The 27831-nt window shown below is 39.5% G+C and overlaps 1 protein-coding gene across 4 annotated transcripts; it reads right to left on the bottom strand.

Annotated features, from left to right (window-relative positions):
- GLYAT (glycine-N-acyltransferase) lies at window positions 1-24704 on the bottom strand. Of its 4 annotated transcripts, XM_026012843.2 has the most exons (7): window positions 24499-24704; window positions 20979-21088; window positions 17745-17839; window positions 13531-13638; window positions 3970-4096; window positions 1492-1663; window positions 1-1053 (listed from the first exon to the last, which is right to left on the bottom strand). In XM_026012843.2, exons 3-7 carry the CDS (start codon window positions 17817-17819, stop codon window positions 651-653), a joined length of 885 nt encoding a protein of 294 aa, XP_025868628.1. In that variant the 5' UTR covers window positions 17820-17839; window positions 20979-21088; window positions 24499-24704; the 3' UTR covers window positions 1-650. The 4 variants fall into 4 exon arrangements, with proteins under 4 accessions (XP_025868628.1, XP_025868631.1, XP_072615118.1 ...); XM_026012846.2 differs by lacking the exon at window positions 20979-21088 and having other exon boundaries at window positions 24499-24636; XM_072759017.1 differs by lacking the exons at window positions 20979-21088; window positions 24499-24704 and adding an exon at window positions 19483-19582.
- Between the last annotated feature and the right edge of the window lie 3127 nt (window positions 24705-27831).

Consider the following 27831-nt stretch of genomic DNA (forward strand, 5'->3'; position numbering starts at 1 on the left):
TGCAGTGAAACACAAAATCTCTTTATTGGTTGGGGTTCAGGTGGGTTTAGGGAGATATGGGAGTGAGGAGAGGACAGGCTAAATGCCTTTTTCTTATTAACTCTACCTGCTGTATCATGTGTACTTTTCTTAACCTTACATCATATATATATATATTTAATGTACCTCTAAGGCAGCTATCAGAGGAAAAGATAATCTTTATAAGCCTAATGAGCAGAATACATTTGTGGAACACTAAGGAAATGGCCACAGAAAGGAAGAGGAATAAATCATAATGCCCAGAAAATATTACCCTCCCTGTAAAATTTATTAAGGCTCTACTACTCCATGTACTAGGAATTCCAGAAGAAACCATCTGGGGCAACATGGAGCTGTTGAATCAGTGTCACAAAGATCCCAGAAGTGTGGGAGGCTAAATTATGTGGGGCCACCAAGGGAATACCTGGGGCTGCTTAATACTGATAAATCTAAAGAAGCCCATCTGTGATTTGTGTGCAGGGACCAGAGTGGTCTGGCTGATTAATCATGCTGCCTCCTCAAGGCCCAGATAGTGCCATTCCTTTACAGATGGTTACAATTACAGTTTATTCTTTCTCTCTTGTCCTTCCAGGCCCAGGCCCATCTAACACTGTCTTGTGTTCAGGGCTGCTTCACAGAGGCGTGCAGTGCCACTGGTTCCAGTCGCAGGGCATGCGGATGAAATGCAGACGGTAGCACATCTTCTGCATAACTTTGTGACTCTTGTCTGTGTGAGAATACAGGGGGAAGCTGAGTTTCTCCAGAGCCTGGACCTGGGAATAGACGACGTGAGAGACAAGGCCTTGGCCCTGGTATTCAGGCAGGGTACCAGCCATCCGCAGCTCGCCCGTCTGGTCCATCAGGCTCCAGGACACAAGGGTCCCCTCGGGCCCCAGCAGGCAGAAGGTGGGGAAGGTTTGGATGCAGCGTTCGATGAATCTCTGGCTCCTCTCATTGCCACCGAAATGCCAGAATTTATTTACGAAGGTAGCGTGGGTAACATCCAGGGAGGAGAGTTTAAACATCTCTTGGTTGCTATGGGGGGTCCAGGAGAAAAGCAAAGTCGTGAGTATGGTGGTTTGTATTTGTTTTTACCTTTCTTGTCCTGAGAGATAAAAGTAGGCAAGGGAAATAGCAGATGCAAAGTCCCTGAATATAGGTGAGCTTGCCATGACAGAGGGACAGAAAAAGGCCACTGTTGTAGTGAGTGAACAGGAAGGACAGGATAGGTCAAAGAAGCTGGCAGAGGCTTGACATATTCCAGATGAGAAGGGAAATGGTGAAGTATTTTAAGCAGAGGAGGAACTTGGTCTGAATTATATTACAAAAAAAAAAAAAAAAAAAAAGAATACTCTGGCTGTTTTGAAGCATACTGATTGTAGGTGGGCCAGAGTGGAAGCAGGGAGAGAAAACAGGAGGCTACGACAGCAGTGGGAGTTGTGAGTAGTGCACAGTGACTCGTATCAAACTCACATGGGCTTAGGTTTGCCACCACCGGGTGCTAACTTCTTTACATCCAGCAGGGAAGGAACCAGTTTCTTTATTGTATTAGCCAAGAAATAGAGAAAGCACTGTGTTTGCTTGACTTGGAAGGATTTAGTCGCTGCAAGATTTTGTATCACTTCATTCAGGCTGGGCTGTGAACCTAGGTGGAATTGTAAAGAGAGAGTGTTGTTGTTGTTTTTTAATTTAAATTCCATTTGACAACATATAGTATAACACCCACTGCTCATCCCATCAAGTGCCCTCCTTAGTGCCCGTCACCCAGTTACCCCAACCCCCTGCCCACCTCCCCTTCTGCAACCCCCTACCCCAAACCCCTGCCCTTCTCCCCTTTGTGTGTTTCCCAGAGTTAGGAGTCACTCTGGTTCATCTTCCTCTCTAATTTTTTCCCCACTCAGCTTCCCTCCTTTCCTTTATAATCCCTTTCACTATTCCTTATATCGTACATATGAGTGAGACCATAGGATGATTGTCCTTCTCTGATTGACTTATTTCACTCAGCATAATACCCTGCAGTTCCATCCACGTAGAAGCAAATGGTGGGTATTCATCCTTCCTGATGGCTGAGTAATATTCCATCGTATACATATAGATCACATCTTCTTTATCCATTCATCTATGGAAGGACATCATGGGTCCTTCCACAGTTTGGCTATTTTGGACATTGGTGCTATGAACATTGGGGGTATAGGTGTCCCAGCATTTCACAACATCAGTATCTTTGGGGTAAACCCCCAGTAGTGCAATTGCTGGGTCGTAGGATAGATCTATTTTTAATTTCTTGAGGAACCTCCACACTGTTTTCCAGAGTGGCTGCACCAGTTCACATTCCCACTGGCAGTGCAAGAGGGTTCCTCTTTCTCCACATCCTCTCCAACATTTGTTGTTTTCTGCCTTGTTCATTTTCCCCATTCTCACTGGTGTGAGGTGGTATCTCATTGTGGTTTTGATCTGTATTTCCCTGATGGCAAGTGATGTGGAGCATTTTTCATGTGCTTGTTGGTCACATGTATGTCTTCTTTGGAAAAATGTCTGTTCATGTCTTCTGTCCATTTCATGACTGGATTGTTTGTTTCTTGGGTGTTGAGTTTGATAAACGCGAGACAGTGATTTAAGTGCATTCTATAGAGAAGCTCTACGGTGGAGTAAGAAGTTTCTGGAATTTAGAGAGAACCTAGGTTCTGGGCTCAGTGCTGCTGTGTAATCAGAGTCATGTAGTCAGGATTTGTGCAATTTTCCATGTTTTACATGAGCGAAAATGAGCCCAGAAATTCATGAAGCCATTAGTAGCAAAACAAGACTGGAACCAAGTTTTCTGGGCTTCATAATAATGTAGTTTTGATAATGAAAGGAGAGGAGTTTTTTTTAAGTAGTGGGCCCCCCCAAAGATAGTAGCCAATATTCATTGTGTGCTTAGCATGTCCTCAGTGTAGTAGATTGTTGGAGTGATGACCTACATCCATTTGCATCTCCTTGTACCCATTTCCTGGAGTAGTCCTCTCCTGCACTGCATCTAACCTTGACCATATGATTTGCTTTTGCCAGTGGGAAAGAATAAATTTGATTCATGGAAAAATTTAAAAGTGCTTGAACACTGGGGCTTCCCCTCTCCTTATGATCTCAATGAACTTGAAACCAATACATATGAATAGGCCTAGGCTAGCCTGCTGAGGTCATGTGCTCCTGACGTGCCATCAACATAGCAGCCAACACTGACACCTAGAACTATCATTCAGACATGTGACTGAGGCCATGCTGCAGCAGTTGGCCCATAGTCCACATACCAACTGCCTGCAATTGCATGAGTAAACCCAAGTGAGACCAGCAGAACTGCCCTGCAGAGCCCAGCCCAAACTGTTGATCCACAGAATTATGAAGTTTGCTATGTAGCAAAAGTTAACTGACCCATCCAGGTATTTTAGTAAGAAATTCTTATTCAAGGCTTCATTTAATCTTTTCGATGCCCCTGTGTTCGAGGACCTATTACTATCTTTATTTTTGTGTATGAAAGTCATGGTCTCAGAAAGCATAAGTTATGTGGCTAGAATCACATACCAAGTAACAGGAAGATGCCATCCTAGGGAGAATGACTCTAGGTGACATGTCCATAACCATGACAATTGACCTTCATGATCTGGGATGGGCTTTATGGCACAAGTTGTCATTCTTACTCCAGGAATGGAAGGCCCTAGGAGAACTCTGCTTTGGTACCCAGTGACTTGAAGGGATCCTGGATGTGTCTGCAAAATATGCCATGCATCCTTGGCTATCAAGAAATTATATTATAGTTCCCATTCTTTGCAAGCTTTAAGGGTATTTTTTTTTCTTCTTTTATGGGTGAGTTAAAAATTTGGCAGCAGGCTGAGGCTCTGAGCTAACGGGGTAAGAGATATAGGGAAAATTGTTCAGGACGGAGAAGTGAGTCTAGACACATCCCATTTCTCTTACTTTGGATCTGCAAATGCTGTTTCCAATTGATGACTTCTGGTGAGCCAAGGAATTCCTGACAGTTCTTGAGGTCCTTGGAGTAGATTTGGTAGGTATTGGTGTAGTGATCAAAATCATCTATCATCTCCTATTGTCATTGGGAAAAGAGGAAAAACAAATTCTTTATATTTCATGATTGCAACACTTTTTTCTAAATTCCACTGTACTCTGAATTTTTTTAAAATTGAAGTAAAGCTGACATACAATGCTACATTAGTTTCAAGTGCACAACATAATGATTCAACAAGCCCATGCTTTATGCTATGCTCACAAGTATAGCTACTGTCTCTCACCATACAATGCTTTTACGCCACCACTGACTATTCCCTACCCTATACTTTTTATCCCCATGACTTATTCATGCCCTAACAGGAAGCTTGTAGCTCCTACTCCCCTTTACTCATTTTACCCATCCCTCTACCCTCTTCCCCTCTGGCAACCATCAGTTTGTTCTCTGTCTTTATGGATCTGTTTCTGATTTTTTTGTTTCTTGTTTGTTTTTTAGATTCCAGATATGAGGCAAATCATATGGTATTTGTTTTTCTCTGTCTGACTTAATTTCACTGAGTATTATACCCTCTAGGTCCATCCATGTTATCACAAATGGCAAGATCTCATTTTTTCTGGCTAATACTCCACACTTAGTAAATCTTTTTAAAATTTATTCTTCTCTTGATGGACACTTGGGTTACTTCCATATCTTGGCTATTATAAATTCTGCTGCTATAAACATAGGAGTGGATATATCTTTTCAAATTTATGTTTTCATTTTCTTTGGGTAAATATCTAGTAGTGCAATTATTGGATCATATGCTATTTCTATTTTTAGTTATTTGAGGAATGTCCTTACTGTTTTCCACAGTGGCTGCACAAATGCACATTCCCACCAACAGTGCATGAAGGTCCTTTTTCTCTACATCCTCACCAATACTTGTTATTTCTTGTTTTTCATGTAGCCGTTCCTACAGCTATAAGGTGATATCTCATTGTGGTTTTGATTTGTGTTTGCCTGAAAATGAGTGATACTGAGTATCTTTTCATGTGTCTGTAGGTCATGCATATGTCTTCTTTGGATAAATATCTATTCAGGTCCTCTGCCAATTTTTAAATTGGGTTGTTTTTTGGTGTTGAGTCATGTAATTTCTTTATGTATTTTGGATATTAATCCTTTATGGTGAAAAACGGAGAACCTTTCCTCTAAGGTCAGGAAGAAGACAAGGATGTCCACTCTTGCCAATTTCTTTTCTAAAGATTTACTTATTTATTTCAGAGAGAGAGAGAAAGAGCAAGAGGGGCAGAGGGAGAGGGAGGGAGAATCTCAAGCAGACTCTGCACTGAGGGCTGAGCCAGACATAGGGCTGGATCCTATGACAATGGAATCACAACCTGAGCTGAAACCAAAAATTAGACACTTAATGGACTGCGCCACCACAACCCAGGAACCCCCATTCTTGCCACTTTTATGCAACATAGTACTAGAAGTCCTAAACACAGCAATCCAACAAGAAAAGGAAATAAATTGTATCCAAATTCATAAAGAAGTTAAATTGCCACTGTTTGCAGATGACATGATACTAAGAAACCCTAATACTTCACTCAAAAACTTTTAAAAGTAAAAAATGAATTAATTATAGTTGCAGAATACAAAATTAATACACAGAAATTGGTTGTGTTTCTATACACTTATAATGAAGTAATAGAAAAATTAAGAAAATTCCATTTACAATTGCATCTGCAAGAATATGATACCTAGAAATAAACTTAACCTAGGAAACTGTGGAAGACCTGTACTCTGAAAACTACAAAACACTGATAAAAGAAATTGAAGATGACACAAGCAAAGGATAAGAGACTCCATGCTCATGCAATGGAAGAATTAATACTGTCAATGTCCATTCTACCCAAAGCACAGATTTCCATACTAAAGATTCCATACTACAGATCCCAAAGTACAGATTCAGTGCAATCTCAATCAAAATATCAACAGAATTTTTCACAGAACTAGAACAAATAACACTAAAATTTGTATGGACCCTCAAAGACACCCCAGATAACAAAAGCAATCTTGAGAAAGAAAAATAAGGATGGAGATATCACAATTCCAGATTTCAGAATATATTACAAAGCTTTCATAATCAAACAATATGGTATTGGCACAAAAATAAATACACAGATGAATGAAACAGGGTAGAGAACCAGAAATAAATTCCTGCTTATACTACCTATTATTCTATGACATACAAAGCAGGAAAGAATATCCAGTGGAAAAAAAGACAGTCTCGTCAATAAATGATGTCGGGAAAACTGGAGAGCTACATGGAAAAGAATGAAACCAGACCACTTTCTTACACTACATACAAAATCTGACACTGAAGCACTGTGAACTCTTTGGAAGACAAATGACACACTGACACTGAAGCACTCTGAACTCTTTGGAAGACAAATGTCAAGGAAATAAATTTTAGGCATTGCTAATTTCAAATGCACTTGCAATATGGTGTCTATTATAATAGAAGTATTTTTATCTGATTTTTGCTATTTATTATCCTTTCCTGCTTTTCAGGTTGAGGAGGCATTATACGTGCTCATAAGTGTTTTTCTTTCCTTCTGATATAAAATTCTAACTTTGTTTCCATCGAAGGAACTTTTTAAGAATAAAGCAAAAGTTAATTAAACTATTCTTAAAAAAAAAAAAAAAAAAAAGGGCAGCCTGGGTGGCTCAGCGGTTTAGTGCCACCTTCAGTCCAGGGCATGATCCTGGAGACCTGGGATCAAGTCCCATGTTGGGCTTCCTGCATGGAGCCTGTTTCTCCCTCTGCCTGTGTCTCTGCCTCTCTCTGTCTCTCTGTCTCTCTCTCTGTGTGTGTCTCTCATGAATAAATAAATAAAATCTTTAATAAAAAAAACAAAAAAAAAACCCCAAAATACCCTCAAAATGTACTAAGGACCAAAATGTGAGATACATTGTGATATTTTTAATGTATGTTGTTTTTTTTATTGGTACATTCCAGTTATCCCTAAATCATTTAAATAATGAGATCAAGAGAAGAGAGTCAAGTATTCAATTATGATGGAAATTGCATAACGGTACTACTATCTACCCACATACTGCATTAACATTTCAAATCAAAAAGGAATTATTGGAAAGCATTCTTCTATACTTCTGTTATTCTCAATAGGAAGAAGAGAAAAACAAATAATAAGGAAAAGCATCTATTGCAAGAATGAATTTTACTGCAGTTCAAATACTTGCAGAACACACATCTATGAATGTCCCAGCATTAAATCTGGTTATAACTAATTCTGGATTAAAATCTCCATCTATACTTAATGAAACAAAAGAAGATGAAAAATTAGAAATCCTTTCTAAAACATTATATGGTCTCATTCATTTGGAGAATATAAAAATTAGTGAAAGGGAATAAAGGGAAAGGAGAGAAAATGAGTGAAAATATCAGTGAGAGTGACAAAACACGAGAGACACCTAACTCTGGGAAATGAACAAGGGGTGGTGGAAGGGGAGGTGGGCGAGGGGTTGGGGTGACTGGGTGATGGGCACTGAGGGGGGCACTTGGCAGGATGAGCACTGAGTGTTATGCTATATGTTGGCAAATTGAACTCCAATAAAAAAATTTTTAAAAATAAAACAATGCTAGAATTCAACAAAGTGTAGTTCCAAAAAGAAAGAAACCACTTATTTAGGAAGGTCCTCTCAAATGATTAAATAACAGATGAGAATATTATTGTTTTAAATTTGCTTTCTATTTTTTATTTTTAAATTATTATTAAATTTTTTAACTTAAATTCAATTTGGTTAACATGTAGTGTATTATTAGTTTCAGAGGTAGAATTTATTGATTCATCAGTTGCATATAACACCCAGTGCTCATTACATCAAGTGCCCTCCTTAATGCCCATCACCCAGTTACCTGTCCCCCCACTCATTTCTCCTCCAGCAACCCTCAGTTTGTTTCCTAGAGTTAAGAGTCTCTTATGATTTGCCCGCTCTTTGTTTATGAAGATTTATTTATTTATTCATGAGAGACACAGGCAGAAGGAGAAGCAGGCTCCCTGTAGGGAGCCTGATAAAGGACTCCATCCGGATCCCAGGATCACGCCCTGAGCTGAAGGCAGGTGTTCAACCACTGAGCCACCCAGGCATTCCCCACCCCCACCCCCACTCTTTGTTTTTATCTTATTTTTTTCTTTCCATTCTCCTATGCTCATCTTTTTCATTTCTTAAATTACACATATGAGTGAAGTCATATGGTATTTGTCTTTCTCTGACTGAAATATTTCTTTGACTTCCTCTTACTCACTTAATATAGGACCCTCTAGCTCTATCTACATCATTGCAAATGGCAAGATTTCATTTTTTGATGGCTGAGTAATATTCATATATATATATATATATATATATATACCACATCTTCTTTATCCATTCATGTCAATGGACATTTGGGCTCCTTCCACAGTTTGGCTATTGTGGACATTGCTGCTATAAACATTGGGGTGCATGTGCCCCATCAAATCACTATGTTTGTATCCTTTGGAAAAATACCTAGTAGTGCAATTGCTGAGTCATAAGGTAGCTCTATTTTTAACTTTTTGAGGACCCTCCATGCTGTTTTCCAGAGTGGCTGCACCAGCTTTCATTCCCAACAGTCTATGAGGGTTCCTCTTTCTCTGCATTCTCACCAACATCTGTCATTTCCTGAATTGTTAATTTTAGCCTTTCTGACCAATGTGAGGTGGTATCTTATTGTGGTTTTGATTTGTATTTCCCTGATGCTGAGTAATATTGAGAATTTTTTTATGTGTCTGTTGGCCATTTGTATGTCTTCTTTGGAGAAATGTCTGTTCATGTCTTCCGCCCATTTCTTAACTGGATTTTTTGGGTTTGGGTGTTGAGTTTAATAAATTCTTTATAGATTTTGGATACTACCCCTTTATCTGATATGTCATTTGCAAATATCTCCTCCCATTCTGTAGGTTGCCTTTTAGTTTTGTTGATTGTTTCCTTTGCTGTGCAGAAGATTTTTATCCTGATGAAGTCCTGATAGTTCATTTTTGCTTTTGTTACCTGAGCTTTTGGAGTTGTGTCTAGAAAGAACTTCCTGCAGCTTAGGTCAAAGAGGTTGCAGCCTATGTTCTCCTCTAGAATTTTGATGTATTCCTGTCTCACAATTAGGTCTTTCATCCATTTTGAATTTATTTTTGTATATAGTATAAGAAAGTGGTCCAGTTTCATTCTTCTGCATGTGGCTACCAAATTGTCCCAACACCATTTTTTAAAGAGACCATCTTTCTTCCATCAGAGATTCTTTCCTGCTTTGCTGAAGATGAGTTGACCACTGAGTTATATCCATTTCTGGGTTCCTCTGTTTCATTGAAATATGTCTCTGTTTTTGTGCCAGCATCAAACTGTCTTGATGATTACAGCTGTGTAATAGAGCCTGAAGTCCAGAATTGTGATGCCACCAGTTTTTGTTTTCTTTTTCAACATTCCTTTGGCTGTTGGAGGTCTTTTCTGGTTCCATACAAATTTTGATTATTTATTCCAGGAGTCTTGTTTTTTGTTGGTGTTTTTTTTTTAATCCATTATGATACCCTATGTCTTTTAATTGGAGCATTTAGTTCACTCATATTAAGAATAATTATTCAAAGATATGAATTTTGTGACCTTGTATTACCTATAAAGTCTCTGTTCCTTTCTAGTCTTTGTTACTTTTGGTCTCTCTGTGCTCAAAGGGTTCCCTGAAATATTCCTTGCAGGGTGGGTTAGTGTTTACAAATTCCCTTAGTTTTTGTTTGTCTTGGAAACTCTTTCTCTCTCCTTCTATTCTGAATGGTAGCCTTGCTGGATGAAATTTTCTTGGCTGCATATTTTTCCTATTTACATGTTGACTACATCATGCCAGTCTGCTCTGGCCAGCCAAGTATCTGTGGACAGGTCTGCTGCCAGCCTTAATGTGCTTATGCTTGTAGCTTAAGGGCCTTTTGTCCTGATCGGCAGGATTTTCTCTTTATTTTTGTAATTTGCAAGTTTCACTATAATATGTCAAGATGTTGACCTATGTTTGTTGATTTTTGAGAGGAGTTCTCTGTGCCTCTTGGACTTGAATGCCTGTTTCCTTTCCCAGATTAGGAAAATTCTCAACTGTAATTTGTTCAAATAAAACTTCTGCCCCTTTTCCCCACTCTTCTTCTTCTGAGATTCTTATATTACGGATTTTTATTTTACTGTATGGAATTGCTGAGTTCCCTAAGTCCACCTTCATGATCTTATAGTTTTCTTTCCCTACTTCCCCCTCTTTTCAGCTTTCTTATTTTCCAACATTTCATCTTCTTTATCACTGATTCTTTCTTCTGCTTCATTCATAATCATTTTTGTGGCCTCCACTTGGGACTGCATCTCAGAGATAGCAGTTTTAATTTTGGCCCGACTAGATTTTAGTTCTTTTATCTCTATAGTAAGGGATTCTCTAGTGTCTTCTATGCTTTTTTCAAGTCCAGCTAGTGTCTTTATAATTGTACTTTTAAATTCTAGTTAATGGGTGCCTGGATGGCTCAGGGGTTGAGCATTTGCCTTTGGCTTAGGGCATGATCCCGGATTCCTGGGATCAAGTCCTGCATCAAGCTCCTTGCACGGAGCCTGCTTCTCCTCCCTCTGCCTGTGTCTGCCTCTTTTTCTGCATCTCTCATGAATAAATAAAAAAATCTTTTAAAAAATTCTAGTTCAGATATCTTACTTATATTTGTATTGATTAAGTTGCTGGCTGTATTAATTACCTCCTGTTCTTTCTTTTGAGTTGGATTTTTCTGACTTATCATTTTGTCCAGAAAAAAAAAGAAAGAAAACAACAACAACAGCAAAAAAACCCCTAGATCTTGTGTGTGTTTTGGTCCTCTTGTTCAAAGAAACTAGATACCGAAAGAAAGAAAGAAAGAAAGAAAGAAAGAAAGAAAGAAGAAAGAAAGAAAGAAAGAAAGAAAGAAAGAAAGAAAGAAAGAAAGAAAGGTGTGCATATATAAAATACAATTCAATGAAAAAAAAATGAAAAAATACATATAATGTATATATAAAAATTAAAAAAGAATTGAGAAATAAGAAAATAACTGGAAAAATAATGCTAAAAGACTAAAGACTAAAAATAAAAAGAATGCTATATACTGGCTTCCCCAAGAGCTGAAGCTTTGCAGCCCTCTATCATTAACTGATCAGTGAACATGGTGCAAGTGAGTTGTATGTGCTGGTCCCCTGGGGGAGGCACCTGTTGTGCTGACTCTGAGGTGGACTTGTCCCAGTAGAAATGTACCTCCAGTGCACAGAGGCATGGCTCGATGTAGGCAGCTCCAGACTCCACTAACTGGCACTGTTTTGCTCCCTGAAGGCTTTCAGCATGGGCAGCATTGGGATGAAAATGGTGGCAAACTCCTCTCTAGCCCTGCAGCTGAAAATTCTCACCCCCCACTCTTCAATGAGCCCTGAGAGAAATGCGATCAATCACTCTTGTCTCCCTGGTTTCTGTCAGAACTCTGTGTTCACCCTGTATATGTCCAAGCATTTTTATCTTAGGCAACAGAACTGAGATAAAATTTTGGAGTTTCAAAACTCCAAAACTGTAAGGACTCCCATGGTAGGGACCCATGCTGTCCTCCCAGGGAGGGTCTCAACCCACTCCACCTTTTGCTGGACCCCTTCCCAAGAAGGGGAAGGGACCACCATTTATAGCAACACAGAGCAGAAAGCCAGCATCTAGATTCTCTGTTCTCAGCTGCCTTTCCTGTCCCTACACCTGTGAACTATGCCACAATTAGGCACCATCCTTTCTTTTTTGACCCAGGAGACTAAAAGTTCCAGTTCTGTACTCCATGGCTTATACTACTTAGTGGTAGTCTCCTTAAGCAGGATCCCTCCCTGACTCCGTATCCTCACCTATATCACCCCAGGTTTAAGTATCTGTACCTCTTATCTTCCAAACAGCAATTGCTTTTCTACTTGTGGACTTGCAGCATTTGTTTTTTCAGATCTCTGACTGGTTTCTTAGGTGTTCAGAATGATTTGATCACTATCTAGTTGTATTCGAGGGACAAGACAAACTTAGGGTCCCCTTATTCCTCTGTCTTCTTAACTCCTTACAATAGATAGGATTATGAGGAGGAAGGAGGGACAGGAAAATATTACCACAATTCAGTGCAGAATTAGAAAGCTTCTTTAAAAAATAATTGGACATTACTTTGGGGAATATAAATAATAGTGAAAGGGAATAGAAGGGAAGGGAGAAGAAACGGGTAGGAAATATCAGAAAGGGAGACAGAACATAAAGACTCCTAACTCTGGGAAATGAACTAGGGGTGGTGGAAGGGGAGGAGGGCGGGGGGTGGGGGGGAATGGGTGACGGGCACTGAGGGGGGCACTTGACGGGATGAGCACTGGGTGTTATTCTGTATGTTGGCAAATTGAACACCAATAAAAAATAAATTTATTACTAAAAAAAAATAAAATAAAAAATAAAAAATAATTGGAAAATGTTGCCCCAAAATACACTGACAGTTCAGCAAGGATACCCACTAACACACTGTTCCTTACGATCACATATAACATAAAATATCAAATAATTTCATTTCAGTTCAGTTTTTATTACTAATACAAATTTCTTTACATATTGCTTAATTTTGTGGTCTCAAATAACTTTATTTCTATGAAAGATATAATATTTGTATTTTTATAAATTGTAATTTTACTGAGTGTTTAAAAGTAAGCTTAGGAATTTTTGTCTGAAATGTATTAACTGTTTAGTTTCACTAGTTTTTACATGTTTTCCCAAAATGTGGGCACTTGAGTGGAACAGTTGGTTAAATGTCCAACTCTTGGTTTTAACTCAGGTCATGATCTCAGGGTTGTGAGATGCAGCCCCGCATCAGGCTCCATGCTCAGTGTGGAGTCTGCTTGGGATTCTCTCCATCTCGCTCTGCTGCTCCTCCCACTTAAGCTTTCTCCCTCTCTCTTTCTCTCTCTAAAATAAAAATAAGTAAATCTTTAAATGTTTCCCCCAAATGCATATGGAGATTATAATTTTATAAATTTACTTTTTATAATTGTCCTAGCTCATCGTGCTGTCTCACACCTTCCTGTCTTTGCCCTTGGTGTTTTCTCTGGTGGAATGGCCTCTTTTTTGTCAGCTTAATAATATTTACAAAACTTGTACAAAATCTAGCACAGATGAGATCTTTCATCAGGAAGTGTCTCTGACCTTATCTGGTAACCTCCATCTCTAACCTCCATAGTTGAATCGACTTTCACCTGGGCTATTTCTGTATTGTACATCTGTTTCTGCACACTTCACACTGTGTTGTTTTATTTGCTAATTTTTTATTCCAGCTCCTTGAGGAGAGGACTTGCTCACTATCACACAATTCATTTCTATATTCCCTGGGGCTGCCACACTGCTAGGCACATGGCAGGCGCACAGCAAACATGAACATAGAAACATACTCATTCCACATTTGACACCTTACCTCCTCCTGAGGGCGGGTAACCACTGTTGTAAAATCAGGCCACTTGTCCACTAGAGCCTTTAGTTTGAATGGGTTTCCTTGGTTCATGTGGAAGACAGTCCCATAAACCTGCAGCATCCCAGTAAGGGAGAGAGGGTCAGCTTGTTAGGAAGGATAGTTAAGTGCCTTGTTTGATCAGGACAAGGATTATTTCTATGAAATTATGGAATTTGGTGTTGGAATAGGGTCAAATAGGGCATCTAGGTGAAACAATCCCCACGTACTACTTTTTTTTTAAACCTCAGATGAGAAGATCTCTTTCTCCCCATCCAATATGAATCACACACGCGTAGAGTGAAATGTTTGGACAGATAGCATTTGATGATTTTAAGAATACCACTTTTCATTTTAGGATTTAAAATGATCTCTTCCAAGACTTTCTTCTATTCATACACACAGAGATACAGAATTTTACAAAAATAAAATGATTTGATACATGGTGTTTTTCCCCACTAAATATATTGTGGGCATAATTCTATGTTCATAAACAGAAAAATTTTCAATTATTTTATAATGGGTGCATAAGATTCCATTGTATGGATATATCAGTTTGATTTATTTGCCGATGGTCACTTTAGCCATTTCCAACTTTTCATTTTGACAAATAATTCTTCATGGAACATGCCTGCACAGAAACCTTTGCATGGGAACCTGATATTTTCTTAGAATATCCAGAAGAGTAGTTGCTGGTTCAAGGGTTATGCAACATGTTTAAACTCCTTAACATAAGTGACCACATTATTCTCTGGAAAGATTAAATTAACTTCCACCAACAAGCAGAGACTACAACATAGTGCTCAAGAGAATGGGCTGGGAGATTCTGAGACTTGGAGTCCCTGGTGGATTCTCACCCTCATTGTGTTGTTGAGAGAGAGAGAGAGAGGAGGGGGAGCGAATGAATGAGACCTAGCGTGGGCATTGCATTTTTGTGGCATGGGGATGGGGGAGTGCAGCAGTGGATACCAGCATGGGCCTTGTGGCTCATGTAAAAATGAAGCCTCTGCAGATAACAGCATGGAAACATGCCAATGACTCAAGGTCAAAAAGATGGTTAGGGAGGACATGATGGTTAATCTCTTACCTGGCAAGTGTTCTTTTCGAGAGAACAATTTAAACATTAATATGCAGTCTCAGCCAACTTTAGAAGAAACATGCCAATGACCCAAGGTCAAAAGGATGATATATACTTGAATAATTTCCACCATGGATAGATGATGGGCAAAGACTATACCAGGATCTTTCTCCCTGCTCTCCATCCCACATAAATAATTGTTAGATCAGGGAGAAAGAGAAGGGTGAAAAACCTCAGCTGAGAGTGCCTATGTGGCTAAGTCAGTTAAGTGTCCAACTCTTGGTTTCAGCTCAAGTCATAGGATCAATCTCTGCATTGGACTCTGCACTCAGCGGGGTGTCTGTTTCTTTCCATCACCCTCTCCCTCTGGTCCTGCCCCTGCTTTGCACATGTATGTGCTTTCTCTCTAAAATAAACAAATAAATCTTTAAAAAAAATTCTCAGTTGACTGAGTTTATCTAAATTTATTTTGTTTTCAACCATGAGGGAAGTCTTGATATAGAAGTTCAGTATAGTTTGGCAAAATACAAATGTTACCTTTTTACACATTTGCATTTGGGGCCTGTAAAATTGATTTACACTACAATATTATCCATTATGAGATCTGAAAACATGTAGAACTGTTATTCTTTGTTATTTCCATGGCCTAATTAATTAAAAAAATTTTTTTCTTTTTTCTTGTTGAACTCAGAACATACCCAGGCAACTACTGTAAGTTGACTCAACTGGAGTTGACACAAGCACTAAAATGTATTTAATATCTAACACTTAGAGAAATGGCTAGACTTTTTCTCAACAGAGACTCAAGTAAGTTTTGAATTTTAGGCTATACATCCATTAAAAGTACCCAGCATACAAATATTCTAGATTTCAATTAGGGGAAAATGTATATCTTTAATATGCAACCAAAGAAGGAGAATGCTAATTGTTCATGAAAATTGAGGCACTTATCCTACCACAGAGATATTCCAAGAAAGGACACTTGGGGATATGCTAATAATTTTCTCAAAATATTTGGGGTCCAATTAACATAAGGGGTAAAGGGAAATTTAAATGACAAAATTCTACACAAAAGTACGAAGAAAAACTTGTGCCCTGAAGAACTTACAAAATAGCTACTTACCATAAAAATATCTTAGTTAACTGTTCACAGAGCATCTAACTGATGTTACCTCCTTCCCCAGAATTTATTGTCTTCCTGCAAGGTTGCCTGGATCTCAAGGATTACCAAATGAAAGGAATTAAATATTAGGTTAATAGAGACTAATGTTAGTGAGAATCTACCAAAGTGCGTGACTTTAGTTTTGGATCACAGTTGACCCTTGAACAACATGGAGATTAGGAGCACTGATTCCTTGCACAGAGGAAAATCTGTATGTTACTTTTGATTCCCCCCAAACTTAACCATGAATAGCCTACAATGACCAGAAGAAGCCTTACTGCTGATATAAACAGTTGATTAAGATGTACTTTGTATATTATATACTGTGTTGTTAGAGAGAATAAAATCTTATTAATAAAATTACAAGGAAGAGAAAATACATTTACAGTAGTGTAGTGTAATTACTGAAAAAAAATCCATGTATGAGTGAAACTACAGGGGATCCCTGGGTGGCTCAGCGGTTTAGCCCCTGTCTTCCACTCAGGGTGTGATCCTGGAGTCCCAGGATCAAGTCCTGCATCAGGCTCCCTGCATGGAGCCTGCTTCTCCCTCTGCCTGTGTCTCTGCCTCTCTCTCTCTTTCTCTCTCTCTCTGTCTCTCATGAATAAATAAATAAAAATCTAAAAAACAAAAAGTGAACCTACATTGTTCAAGGGTCAGTTGTGGCTCAAAGTCATTTTTTTAGTAGTAATTAAAGAATAGGGCAGGTTGTTTCCTTAATCTGTTTCTAATAATTGAAAATTAAGCCATGTGATCACCAAATAAAATAATGCTAATATTTTTCTCCTTTATAGTCAAAGAAGGGAGTAACAGACCTGTGAGGGAGTGCAGGAGGCAAATGCATTTATCTTATCTAAGATGTATGCATCTGGTGTACTTGGGTGGCTCAGTCGGTTAAGTGTCTGCTTCCAGCTCAGGTCATGATCTTGCGGTCCTGGGATTGAGCCCCATGTTGGGCTCCCTGCTCAGTGGGGAGACTGTTTCTCCCTCTCTCTCTGCCCTCCTCACCCCATCCTGCTCATGTGCTTGCTCTCTCCCTCTCTTTCAAATGAATCAATAAATAAATCTTTTAAAAATTAAAATAGAATGTATAAATCTTACACGAGTGCCTTATAAAACAGTAAAAATCTAATTTCTATGTCTGCAGAAATGTTTTTTTTTTTCAGGGAAAAACATCTGTCTTCTAAACACACATACACACACACAAAGACACATGATTGTGTTTTGGTTCCACTGGAGGGGAACATAGCTCTTTGGTTGCTAAAGAAAAACACAGGCAAGTACCCAAACCTGTCATTAGAGTTGCTCTTGCACAGTTCTGGATGCAGGTATTTATGTGTACATCTTTTTTAATCCTGAGATTTCTGACCAATTGTACTAAGTTAAGGGAGATACTGGGAGTCAGCCACAAAATAGCCTGATACACAGCAAGTTCAGAGACACTGGGAAGTTTAAGTCAAAATAGGAATTGACATCTTATGAATTTTAGAGAGGACATGATGGTTAATCTCTTACCTGGCAAGTATTCTTTTCGAGAGAACAATTTAAACAGTAATATGCAGTCTCAGCCAACTTTGGAAGAAAATTCTGGATAAAACTCCAATGTTATCACAGAATATTTTTTTGGAAAGGACCAAGGGCACGCTTTTTGAATCACAGAGCACAGAGCAAAAGGCACTTAGGTCCCACACATACCCATGTTCATAACATAGCACCGAAGTTATTATTTATGTGATATCAGGTAAATTACCTAACTGAACTCATCTTTTCATCAGTGACACAAGCACAGTAGCAAATATCTTGTAGAGAGGTCATGCAAACTCAGTGAGAGAAAACACCACTAGCACCTGCTACAGACCAAGTGCTAATAAGTGTTAGTCTCTTTCCTTATTTTATAGGAAGTTTCTATTCCTCACTCCTCCCAGAATTTTCCACTGTCACCTTTAAAGATTCAGGAAGGCTCTTCCTCAGGGATTTCTCCAGGGTCTGCAGCATCTGGGCACCTTGCAGTAGCATATTGTGGAAGATACTTTAGCCTAGAGGGAGAACCAAGAAACAGCCAGGAATGAGAAGAGGCTGAAGGAGAGTCTTGAACACGAGTAGCAAGTTCTCTTCAGCGATGTGACCTTCACTAACTCCAAGAAAGGACGCGACTGGTAGAAAGTGGGGGCTGGGGTGGGGGAGGCACTTTCTACATCTTTTCACTCATTTTCTTACAACATAAGGTAGTATATATTCCAGCTACCAGTTTCAATTTAGATTAACAAGCGCATTTTTAAGTATTTATAACATTTCTACTGAATTCAATTTCTACTGAAATGCATTTGCCATTAGTGATTCCCCCGACTCTTACCAGTAAAAATGCTATGTAACATTGGGTAAGTGACTTACTTTTTCTGTGCCTTGGTTTCCTCTGTTAACTTCAAAAGTAAAACTGCCAGTTATTTTACCATCGACAATAGCTTATTTAAGAATAGCAGGGAATTATAATCTGGGATAAGGAAGCTATGAAAGAATATAAGCAAGTTTGGAGAATAAAGGAGAGGAGGACTCGGAAGACAGGAGATGGGAAGTCTGTTCTAAATAAAAAACCCATTGGAAGAAAGGAGGCATTACCTAAGTTTAGGGGATTCTCATTGGCTGAGCCGTGACCCTTTCTCATTAGCTGGACTGTTGCCAAGGAGAGGAGGAAACCTTTCCTTCTGCTTCCCGGTAAGGTAGAGCATAGAGAGTGCTCAGGTTCTGTTGGGTCAGGTGTGTGCAACGAAGAGTGGTATGGCCAGAGGTCCCTCTGCTGGCTTCCTGACTCCATTCTGAAGGATTTCTTTTACTGATTTTTCAGGACCTCAAAGGTAGATGGGATAATAGCACTATTTATAGAATTTTTGTGGAGATTAAATGAGTTAATACATTAAATGACTCAATAAGTGCTTAGGAGAGTACCTGTCATAGAATAAAGCACTGAAAACGATATTTTATTACTGCTAGCCCTCCTCCTCCTCTTTCTTTTCTTCCTTCCCACCGTTTTCTTGTCCCATCCTTTTCTTCCTCCTCCTCCTTCTCCCCACCTGAGTTAAAGTGCTGTGTATTGGGTGCTATTTTGCTGCAGTCTTTTTAATGTGGGCATTTGGATGTGGACTAAAATATAAATGATAAACCTTTTTAAAAAAATTTCCAGGCTATATTCCAAACTGGTATTTTCACCCTGTTTTTAAGCCTTACTCCATCTTGAAGCCTCACACTTGCACCCGTGGTGGATATTGTACAGATTACTAGTTAGAGTAAATAATATATAGTTGATTCACTGCATGAAATTGCGATGACCAGAACATTCTATGAAATCCCAACCACTCAGAAGAGGAGAAAAGAGGTGGTGTTACAGTGTTCTATTTTGGAACTATGATCTTTGGAGGAGTACAAAGTCACTTCTAAGTGAAGGCACTGAAGAAGTGTTCTGAGATGTTGTGATTAAACCGGCTGCGTGTGAGATGCCACGCTCCAGGTCAGAACTGGGTAATTTTGTGACTTTAGAATAGCAGGGAGGAGGACTTTCCTCCTGGCCAAGCTAGGGTAACAGGACCTGGACTTATCTCTCTCACCCCAAAAAAGACAAACTAAACAGCAAATGAAACATCATCTGAAACATCATCGTGACAGCAAATGAAACATCTGACATTACCAGATCTATGGTCAAAGTGTTTTTGCAGTTGCAACAGTGCCTCTCCTCTGTTGCAATAGTATCTCCCACCTCTTTACAACACTTGTAAATAAGGCTTCTCCTTGCCTAAAGAAAAAAAATGGGTAGATGCAGAGATGTTGGAATCAGCAGGCAAGGACATTAAATAGCTATAATAATATTGTTCCTCGTGTTTAAGAAGATAGAGGAGCACATGATCATGATGAGAAGAAAAAGGGGAGACATAAAAAAGATGCATGGAACTTATAGAAATGAAAACATACAGCATTTAAAATGAAAAATACATGAGATGTAATTAGCAGTAGATTAGACATTGCAAAAGAAAAGATCAGTGAACTCAAAGATGGAGCAATTGAAACTATTCATAATAGAATCAGACTTCCTATTGCTAACGTCACCATTTCTCCCCTAAATTGATCTGTAGTTTCAAATTAGCCATAAAACATCCCACGTTTTATTTGTAGAAAGTCACAGATTCTAAAATTTACGTGACTTCAAGGTTTACTAGAAAGTGACTATAATCATTACAAAGGGGTCTTGGCATAAAGATAGACAAATAACCCAATGGAATAGAATAGAGAGCCTAGAAATAGGCATTGTGGTCAATTAATTGATTTGCTACCAGGATGTCCATACAAATGGAGATAAGATAGTCTTTTCGACAAATGGTGCTGATTTTTTATTTTTAAACAATCAAGGTGACTTCTTGATAGATTTAGTAGTTGTAAATTTCAAAATGTAGATGTTAGAAGGAAGTTGTTGTCTCTACTTAATTTTCCCTCTGCCACTTCCTGCTCCCCGGTCATTTTAAAAAGTTCCACATTCCACTTTGGGTATTTTAGAAATTTAAGGGAAAAAAAAAGCAGCCCTTAAAATATAACATTTTCACAGAACAACACCACCAGGCAAGGTCATTCTGTGGCCATGATGGAAGAAAATAAAAAAGAGACCATTTCATAATCACGTTTGAGCATGGACAAAACAAGAAGGCAGCATTATCTGCAAACATGGCCAAATACTCTCCCCAGGTAACAACTTCTCTACCCCTGTTCTTTCTTCCTGCTTAAAGTACAAAAGTCTTCCATAGAAGTCTTCTGACAGTGTTCAAGCAGAGCAAACCCATGCTTTCTTGAACCCTTCCCCAAAATTCCTGTCAGGTCCCTCCTGACTTGTTACTAAGATGCACCACATTTCCTTAGGTGTGCTCTCTCTCTCTTGTTGCAACAGACAATAAATCTGACTTTGCTGGCTTACAGGTGTTCCACATAGTCCTTGACTAGAAGTTATTGACACTTAACTACTTAGCTCTGAGGTGTTTTTCTTACTGGATTGCTCCCTGTTCCCTTTGACTTCCCAGAACTTAGGTACTTCTTTTCAGCTTAGGTCCTCAGGACTACTGATGCTTCAGGGCGGTCATGAAAGATTTGGATTTGTAGAAATGGAACCAATATGAACTTGTTTTTATGGAAAAAACTTACCTAGGTTACAAAGATTCCACTGCACTTTTGGCTCCTGCTGCTCTAACCAGTTGGGCGATATGCAGACTGGTGAATGTTCCTGGTTTTTCTAGGTGCGTGTCCTCTGTCTCCTTCCCAAGTCATCATCAATCATTTGAAGAAAACAAAAGGATGAAATAGCATCATGTCAAAAAAACATGTACATACCTTAATTTAAAAAATATTAAAAAATGCTAACCATCATCTGAGCTTTCAGTGAGTCATAATCTTTTTTGCTGGTGGGGGGTCTTGCCTCAATGCTGATGGCTGCTGACTGACCAGGCTGGTAGCTACTGAAGGTTGGAGTAGCAATTTCTTAAAATAAGACAACAGTGAAGTTTGTCACAGTGATTGACCACTTTCACAAACAATGTCTCTGTAGCATGTGATGCTGTTTGATAGCATTTTACCCACAGTGGAACTTCTTTCAAAATTGGAGTCTTTCAAATGGTGGGTATTTGTCGTTTCTAATTGCTGAGTAATATTCCATTGTATACATAAACCACATCTTCTTTATCCATTCATCTTTCGATGGACACCGAGGCTCCGATGGAACTGGAGGGTATTATGCTGAGTGAAATAAGTCAATCGGAGAAGGACAAACAGTGTATGTTCTCATTCATTTGGGGAATATAAAAAATAGTGAAAGGGAATATAAAGGAAGGGAAAAGAAATGTTGGGAAATATCAGGAAGGGAGACAGAACATAAAGACTCCTAACTCTGGGAAACGAACTAGGGGTGGTGGATGGGGAGGAGGGCAGGGGGTGGAGGGGAATGGGTGACGGGCACTGAGGCGGACACTTGACGGGATGAGCACTGGGTGTTTTTCTGTATGTTGGTAAATTGAACACCAATAAAAATTAATTTAAAAAAAATAAAACATTTTCAGAGCTCAAAAAAAAAAATTGGAGTCTTTCAAACCCCGCCTCTGTTCCAGCAACGAAGATTATGTGATATTCTAAATTCTTTGTTGTCATCTCAACAATCTTCACAGTATCTTCACCAGGAGTAAATTTCACCTGAAGAAATCACTTTCTTTGCTCATTCATAAGCAACTCCTCATCCATTGAAGTCTTAATCATGAGATTGCAGTAATTCAGCCACAACTTCAGGCTCCACTTTGAAATCTGGTTCTCTTGCTATTTCCACCACAACTGCAATTACTTCCTCCACTGAAGTCTAGAACCCCTCAAAGTCCTCCATGAGGGTTGGAAACAACTTCTTCCAAACCCCTGTCAATGTTGATATTAGATCTCTTCACATGAACCACAAATGTTCTTAGTGGCCAGAATGGTGAGTCCTTCTCAGAAGTTTTACAATTTACTCAGATCCATCAGAGCAATTTCTCTCTGTGGGAGCTATTGCCTTATGAATTTTATTTCTTAAATAATAATGAGACTTAAAAGTCAGAATTAGTTCCTGGCCCGTGGGCTGCAGGATGGATGTTGTGCTAGCAGGAATGAAAACAACATTAATCTTGTCCATCTCCATCGGAGCTCTTGGGGAAGTAGGTGTACTGTCAACGAGCAGTAATATTTTGAAAGGAATCTTCTTTTCTGGTCTCAACAGTGGCATAAAATATTCAGTAAACCATGTTGTAAACAGATGTGCTGTCATCTGGGCTGTGTTGTTCCATTTATAGAGCACAGGCAGATTTACCATAATTCTTAATGGCCCTAGGATTTTCAGAATGTAAATGAACATTGACTTTAACTCAAAGTCACCTGCTACATTAACTCCTAACAGGAGATTCAGACTGTCCTTTGAGGCTTTGAAGCCAGGAATTGACTTCTCTCTAGCTATGAAAGCCAAGATGGCATCTTCTTTCAATAGAAGGCTACTTCATTAGTGAAAAGGAATAAAGGGGAAAGGAGAAAAAATGAGTGGGAAATATCAGAAAGGGAGACAGAACATGACAGACTCCTAACTCGGGGAAACAAACTAGGGGTGGTGGAAGGGGAGGTGGGCGGGGGGTCGGGTGACTGGGTGACAGGCACTGAGGTGGGCACTTGACGGGATGAGCACTGGGTGTTATTCTATATGTTGGCAAATTGAACACCAATAAAAAATAAATTTATAAAAATAAAAAAATTTAAAAATCCAGGATAAAAAAAATAAAATAAAATAAAAAGAAGGCTATTTCATCTATATTGAAAATCTGCTGTTTAGTGAGGCCACCTTCATTAATATCTCAGCTAGATCTTGTGGATAACTTGCGGCAGCTTCTCTATCAGCACTTGCTTCACTTTGCACTTTGATGTTATGAAGACAGCTTCTTCCCACAAACCTCATTAACCAACCTTTCCTAGCTTCAGACTTTTTATTCTGCAGCTTCTTCACCTCTCTGAACCTTCATAAAATTGAAGAGAAGCCTTGCTCTGAGTGTGGCTTTGGCTTAAGGGAATGCGGTAGCTGTTTATTCTTCTCTCCAGACAACTAACATTTTATATATCAGCAGCGAGGCTGTTTTGTTTTCTCATTACTCGTGTGTTCCCTGAGTAGCACTTTAATTTCCTTCAAGAGCTTTTCCTTTGCATTCACAGCTTGGCTAACTCTTTGGTGTAAGAGGCCTAGCTTTCAGCCTGTCTTGGCTTTTGGCCTGCCTTCCTCACTAAATCATTTCTAGCTTTTGATTCACCGTGAGAGATGTATTACTTCCTTCCACTTGAACACTTAGAGGTCGTTGTATGGTTATGAACTGTCCTAATTTCAATATTGTTGTGTCTCAGGGAATAGGAGGGCCCAAGGAGAAGGAGAGAGGCAGTGGAAGGGCTGTCAGAACACACCCAACATTTAGTGATGAAGTTCATCATCTTATACGGGCACAGTTCATGACATCCCAAGTACAAATGATCACTGATCACAGAGCACCCTAACAAATATAATAACAATGAAGTTTTAAATGCTGCAAGAATAAGCAAAATGTGACATAGAAACACAAAGGTAGCAAATGCTGTTGGAAAAAACTGCCCATAGACTTGATATGGGGTCACCCCAAATCTTCAATTTGAAAAAGCACCATATTTGCAAAGCACAACAAAGCGAAGTTCAGTCAAGCAAGGTATGCTTATTCATCTACTGATTTCTTTTCTGACTTTAAATACATGAACCTTCTTTTGAGTCACATGCAGGGAAAAAACTGCCTCCCTTGTAATATAACCAAAATGGTTAAATATGATAATATGTGCAGTCTCCACATATTAAGGGCTCCATTCACTCCCTACTTCCATAAAAGTGTCCAAATCTCTTCTAGTCCATTTATTAGTTCAGATCAGAGACCTGCAAGAATTTTTCATATTACCTAACAAGATACCATTCACAGAATAAGTGCCAGATATATGCTTCTTAAGTTATTCTTTTTCCTTAGGTATCTTTGCCATCATATCCTGATCATAACCCAGTATGGCCATTTTAATTTGTCCCATTTAAGTGGAGATGATGTCACAAAGCAATGATTTTTCTGTGTGTGTGTATGAGTTTCCCCAACTGGAAAGCACTCACCACACCAATCCTTGCAGGTGTCCCCAGAAACAAATGAAGAGGAGCAGACTTTTGGAGATGAAATTTCCCTCTGATGCTGTCAGTTCAGTAGGGTCTTGCAGACTGTGGTTAGGTTTGTCTCCTGCACTGAGGTTCGTATTGTGGACCTTGCACATACGCAAAAAAATCTGGGTGTCAGCTCTTTTGAAATCCAACCCTTCTTCTCTGGGACTCACATTAAGGGAGCTAGCTCTGCAAGGTTGAGAGCCTGGCAATGTGCCACCTAAGCTACTTTTTCTAAAACACCAGTTTACTCTTTGCCCTCAGCAGCCTTCCCATGATTCTGCAATCTAAAGCTGTGTGATACCAGAAGACCAGGTCTCAGAAGGAGGGGCATGTTGTATAAGCCACACTTTTTACCTCTTTTTCCCATTCTCAAGTGCCTGCAATAAGAGCGAGGTGATAGGGAAGATAGGGATGAGGTCTGATTTGCAGAATCTGGTCTCTTTTCTTACACATATGCAGAACATAAAATATTTGCATGGAGTGACTAAAGCCATTAGGATCCTTCTTTTTTTATATATATGAGGGTGTGCTTATGCAATCTTCTTTATTACCCATTTCTTTTTTTATATATATAAATTTATTTTTTTATTGGTGTTCAATTTGCCAACATATAGAATAACACCCAATGCTTATCGCATCAAGTGCCCCCCCTCAGTGCCCATCACACAGTCACCCCCACCCCTCGCCCACCTCCCCTTCCACCACCCCTAGTTCATTTCTCAGAGTTAGGGATCCTTCTTTTTAAGGATAAGCTGTGCCCTCTCCCCTGCCTATTTTGAGACTACAGTTAACATCCCAATGATTCAATGTGGGTACTTCTTAGTCTCACTATTACAGAGGAGGACACTGAGGCTCAGTGTGGCTGAATGAGATAGAGTTTAAACCAGAGCCTTTTCACTCTGAAGTGCCCACTACCCCAACATTAGCACTGGCTCTGCCATTCTCAGGAAAGAAAGGACAGTTCATAGAAAAGATATTTTGAGTCTCAGCAACTCTGAATGAAACAACTAAGGAGGGAAGTTTGATACTTTCTGGTCCTTGTCCTCATCACCTTTATTGTTGTTCATTGGGTTAGTGGTTGGTTTCATTATGAAGGGATGAAGAGTCCTTCCCATCAGAGAAGCAGAAACAGAAGTGGTTAGTATCTAGTGAGAAAGTTGAAAAAGCCTGTGTGCTTCTTCAGTCCACGGACCAGCAGAGCACAGGTCTGCACATATTGCTCTCTATGCTTTCTAGGAGTGTTGATTCCTAGAATACTAATTCTCTATTTTATCTGCTAGGGTTGAAGCCATTGTAATAATTCCTTACTCTTTCTCCAAGGCCAAAGGCCACTGAAACTGCTCTGTCCCTGTCAGCAGAGTGGACCCCTTGGTTCTTGTAGAGTCCACACCTCACAACGGCTGACTATAACAAAGGAGCAGTGTCCCTTGTGCCCCAGCCCCAGACACCAGAACCACAGGCCTCTGTCTCCTTCAACCTTAACACTCAGTCAGTAAAAATTTGGGTCTCCACCACCCTTGTATCTTTTTTTAAATACTAAATTTACTTTTTATTGGTGTTCAATTTGCCAACATACAGAATAACACCCAGTGCTCATCCCGTCAAGTGCCCCCCTCAGTGCCCGCCAACCAGTCACCCCCACCCCCCGCCCTCCTCCCCTTCCACCACCCCTAGTTCGTTTCTCAGAGTTAGGAGTCTTCCATGTTCTGTCTCCCTTTCTGATATTTCCTACCCATTTCTTCACCCTTCCCCTCTATTCTCTTTCACTGTTATTTATATTCCCCAAATGAATGAGACCATATAATGTTTGTCCTTCTCCGATTGACTTATTTCACTCAGCATAATACCCTCCAGTTCCATCCATGTTGAAGCAAATGGTGGGTATTTGTCATTTCTAATGGCTGAGGAATATTCCATTGTCTACATAGACCACATCTTCTTTATCCATTCATCTTTCAATGGACACCGAGGCTCCTTCCACACTTTGGCTATTGTGGACATTGCTGTTATAAACATCGGGGTGCAGGTGTCCTGCCATTTCACTGCATTTGTATCTTTGGGGTGAATCCCCAGCAGTGCAATTGCTGGGTTGTAGGGCAGGTCTATTTTTAACTCTTTGAGGAACCTCCACACAGTTTTCCAGAGTGACTGCTCCAGCTCACATTCCCACCAACAGTGCAAGAGCGTTCCCCTTTCTCCACATCCTCTCCAACATTTGTGGTTTCCTGTCTTGTTAATTTTCCCCATTCTCACTGGGGTGAGGTGGTATCTCATTGTGGTTTTGATTTGTATTTCCCTGATGGCAAGTGATGCAGAGCATTTTCTCATGTGCATGTTGGCCATGTCTATGTCTTCCTCTGTGAGATTTCTGTTCAAGTCTTTTGCCCATTTCATGATTGGATCGTTTGTTTCTTTGCTGTTGAGTTTAATAAGTTCTTTATAGATATTGGAAACTAGCCCTTTATCTGATAGGTCATTTGCAAATATCTTTTCCCATTCTGTAGGTTGTCTTTTAGTTTTGTTGACTGTATCCTTTGTTGTGCAAAAGCTTCTTATCTTGATGAAGTCCCAATAGTTCATTTTTGCTTTTGTTTCTTTTGCCTTCCTGGATGTATCTTGCAAGAAGTTACTGTGGCCGAGTTCAAAAAGGGTGTTGCCTGTGTTCTCGTCTAGGATTTTGATGGAATCTTGTCTCACATTTAGATCTTTCATCCCAAGATACAAAAGTCCAGGGCCAGATGGCTTCCCTAGGGAATTCTATCAAACGTTTAAAGAAGAAACCATACCTATTCTACTTGACTCTGTGGTTATAATCCTTGCTCTGTTATATGAAATAAGAGGGATAAATCTCACACACTTTGGGATCAAATACAAGAAGAAAGCCTCAGGAGCAGTGGCATTAGTCCAATTTATGTGTTTTCCTCTGGGTGCTGGGTGCAGATCCAGGCAGTGATGTTAGAAGCAGCGTTGCATAATGGCTCAGGAAGACAATGAGGCCAAACTAACAGGGTTGAGATCCTGACTGCACCAATTGGGACAAATTATTTCCTCTTTCTATGCATCTGTTCTTGTATCTAGAAAGAGGAGTAAATCATGGCACTTAACTCTGTAGAGTTTTGAGGAAATATTAAGTTCTTCCCCTGCTCTGCCCTAAGTGACACAGTCTGTGTGCCCTTTCTCACCAAAGAGGTGCCTTCCTTAATTGGAATTCAGGCTAGTGAGTTGCCCTATGCCTCCAAATCCCTTTTTAAAAAAATGTTTTATTTATTTATTCATGAGAGACACACA

The sequence above is a fragment of the Vulpes vulpes genome, chromosome 5 (genome assembly GCF_048418805.1).
Source record: "Vulpes vulpes isolate BD-2025 chromosome 5, VulVul3, whole genome shotgun sequence".
NCBI lineage: Eukaryota > Metazoa > Chordata > Mammalia > Carnivora > Canidae > Vulpes > Vulpes vulpes.

What these genes read in the sequence shown, in the direction of transcription:
- GLYAT (XM_026012843.2), bottom strand. Translation starts at nt 17,819, where the DNA reads ATGCTACTGCAAGGTGCCCAGATGCTGCAGACCCTGGAGAAATCCCTG. An exon ending in GCCTTCCTGAATCTTTAAAG is followed by an intron (nt 13,639 to 17,744) that starts GTGACAGTGGAA and finishes GGGATGCTGCAG; the next exon opens with GTTTATGGGACTGTCTTCCA. An exon ending in GGTGGCAAACCTAAGCCCAT is followed by an intron (nt 1,054 to 1,491) that starts GTGAGTTTGATA and finishes GACCCCCCATAG; the next exon opens with CAACCAAGAGATGTTTAAAC.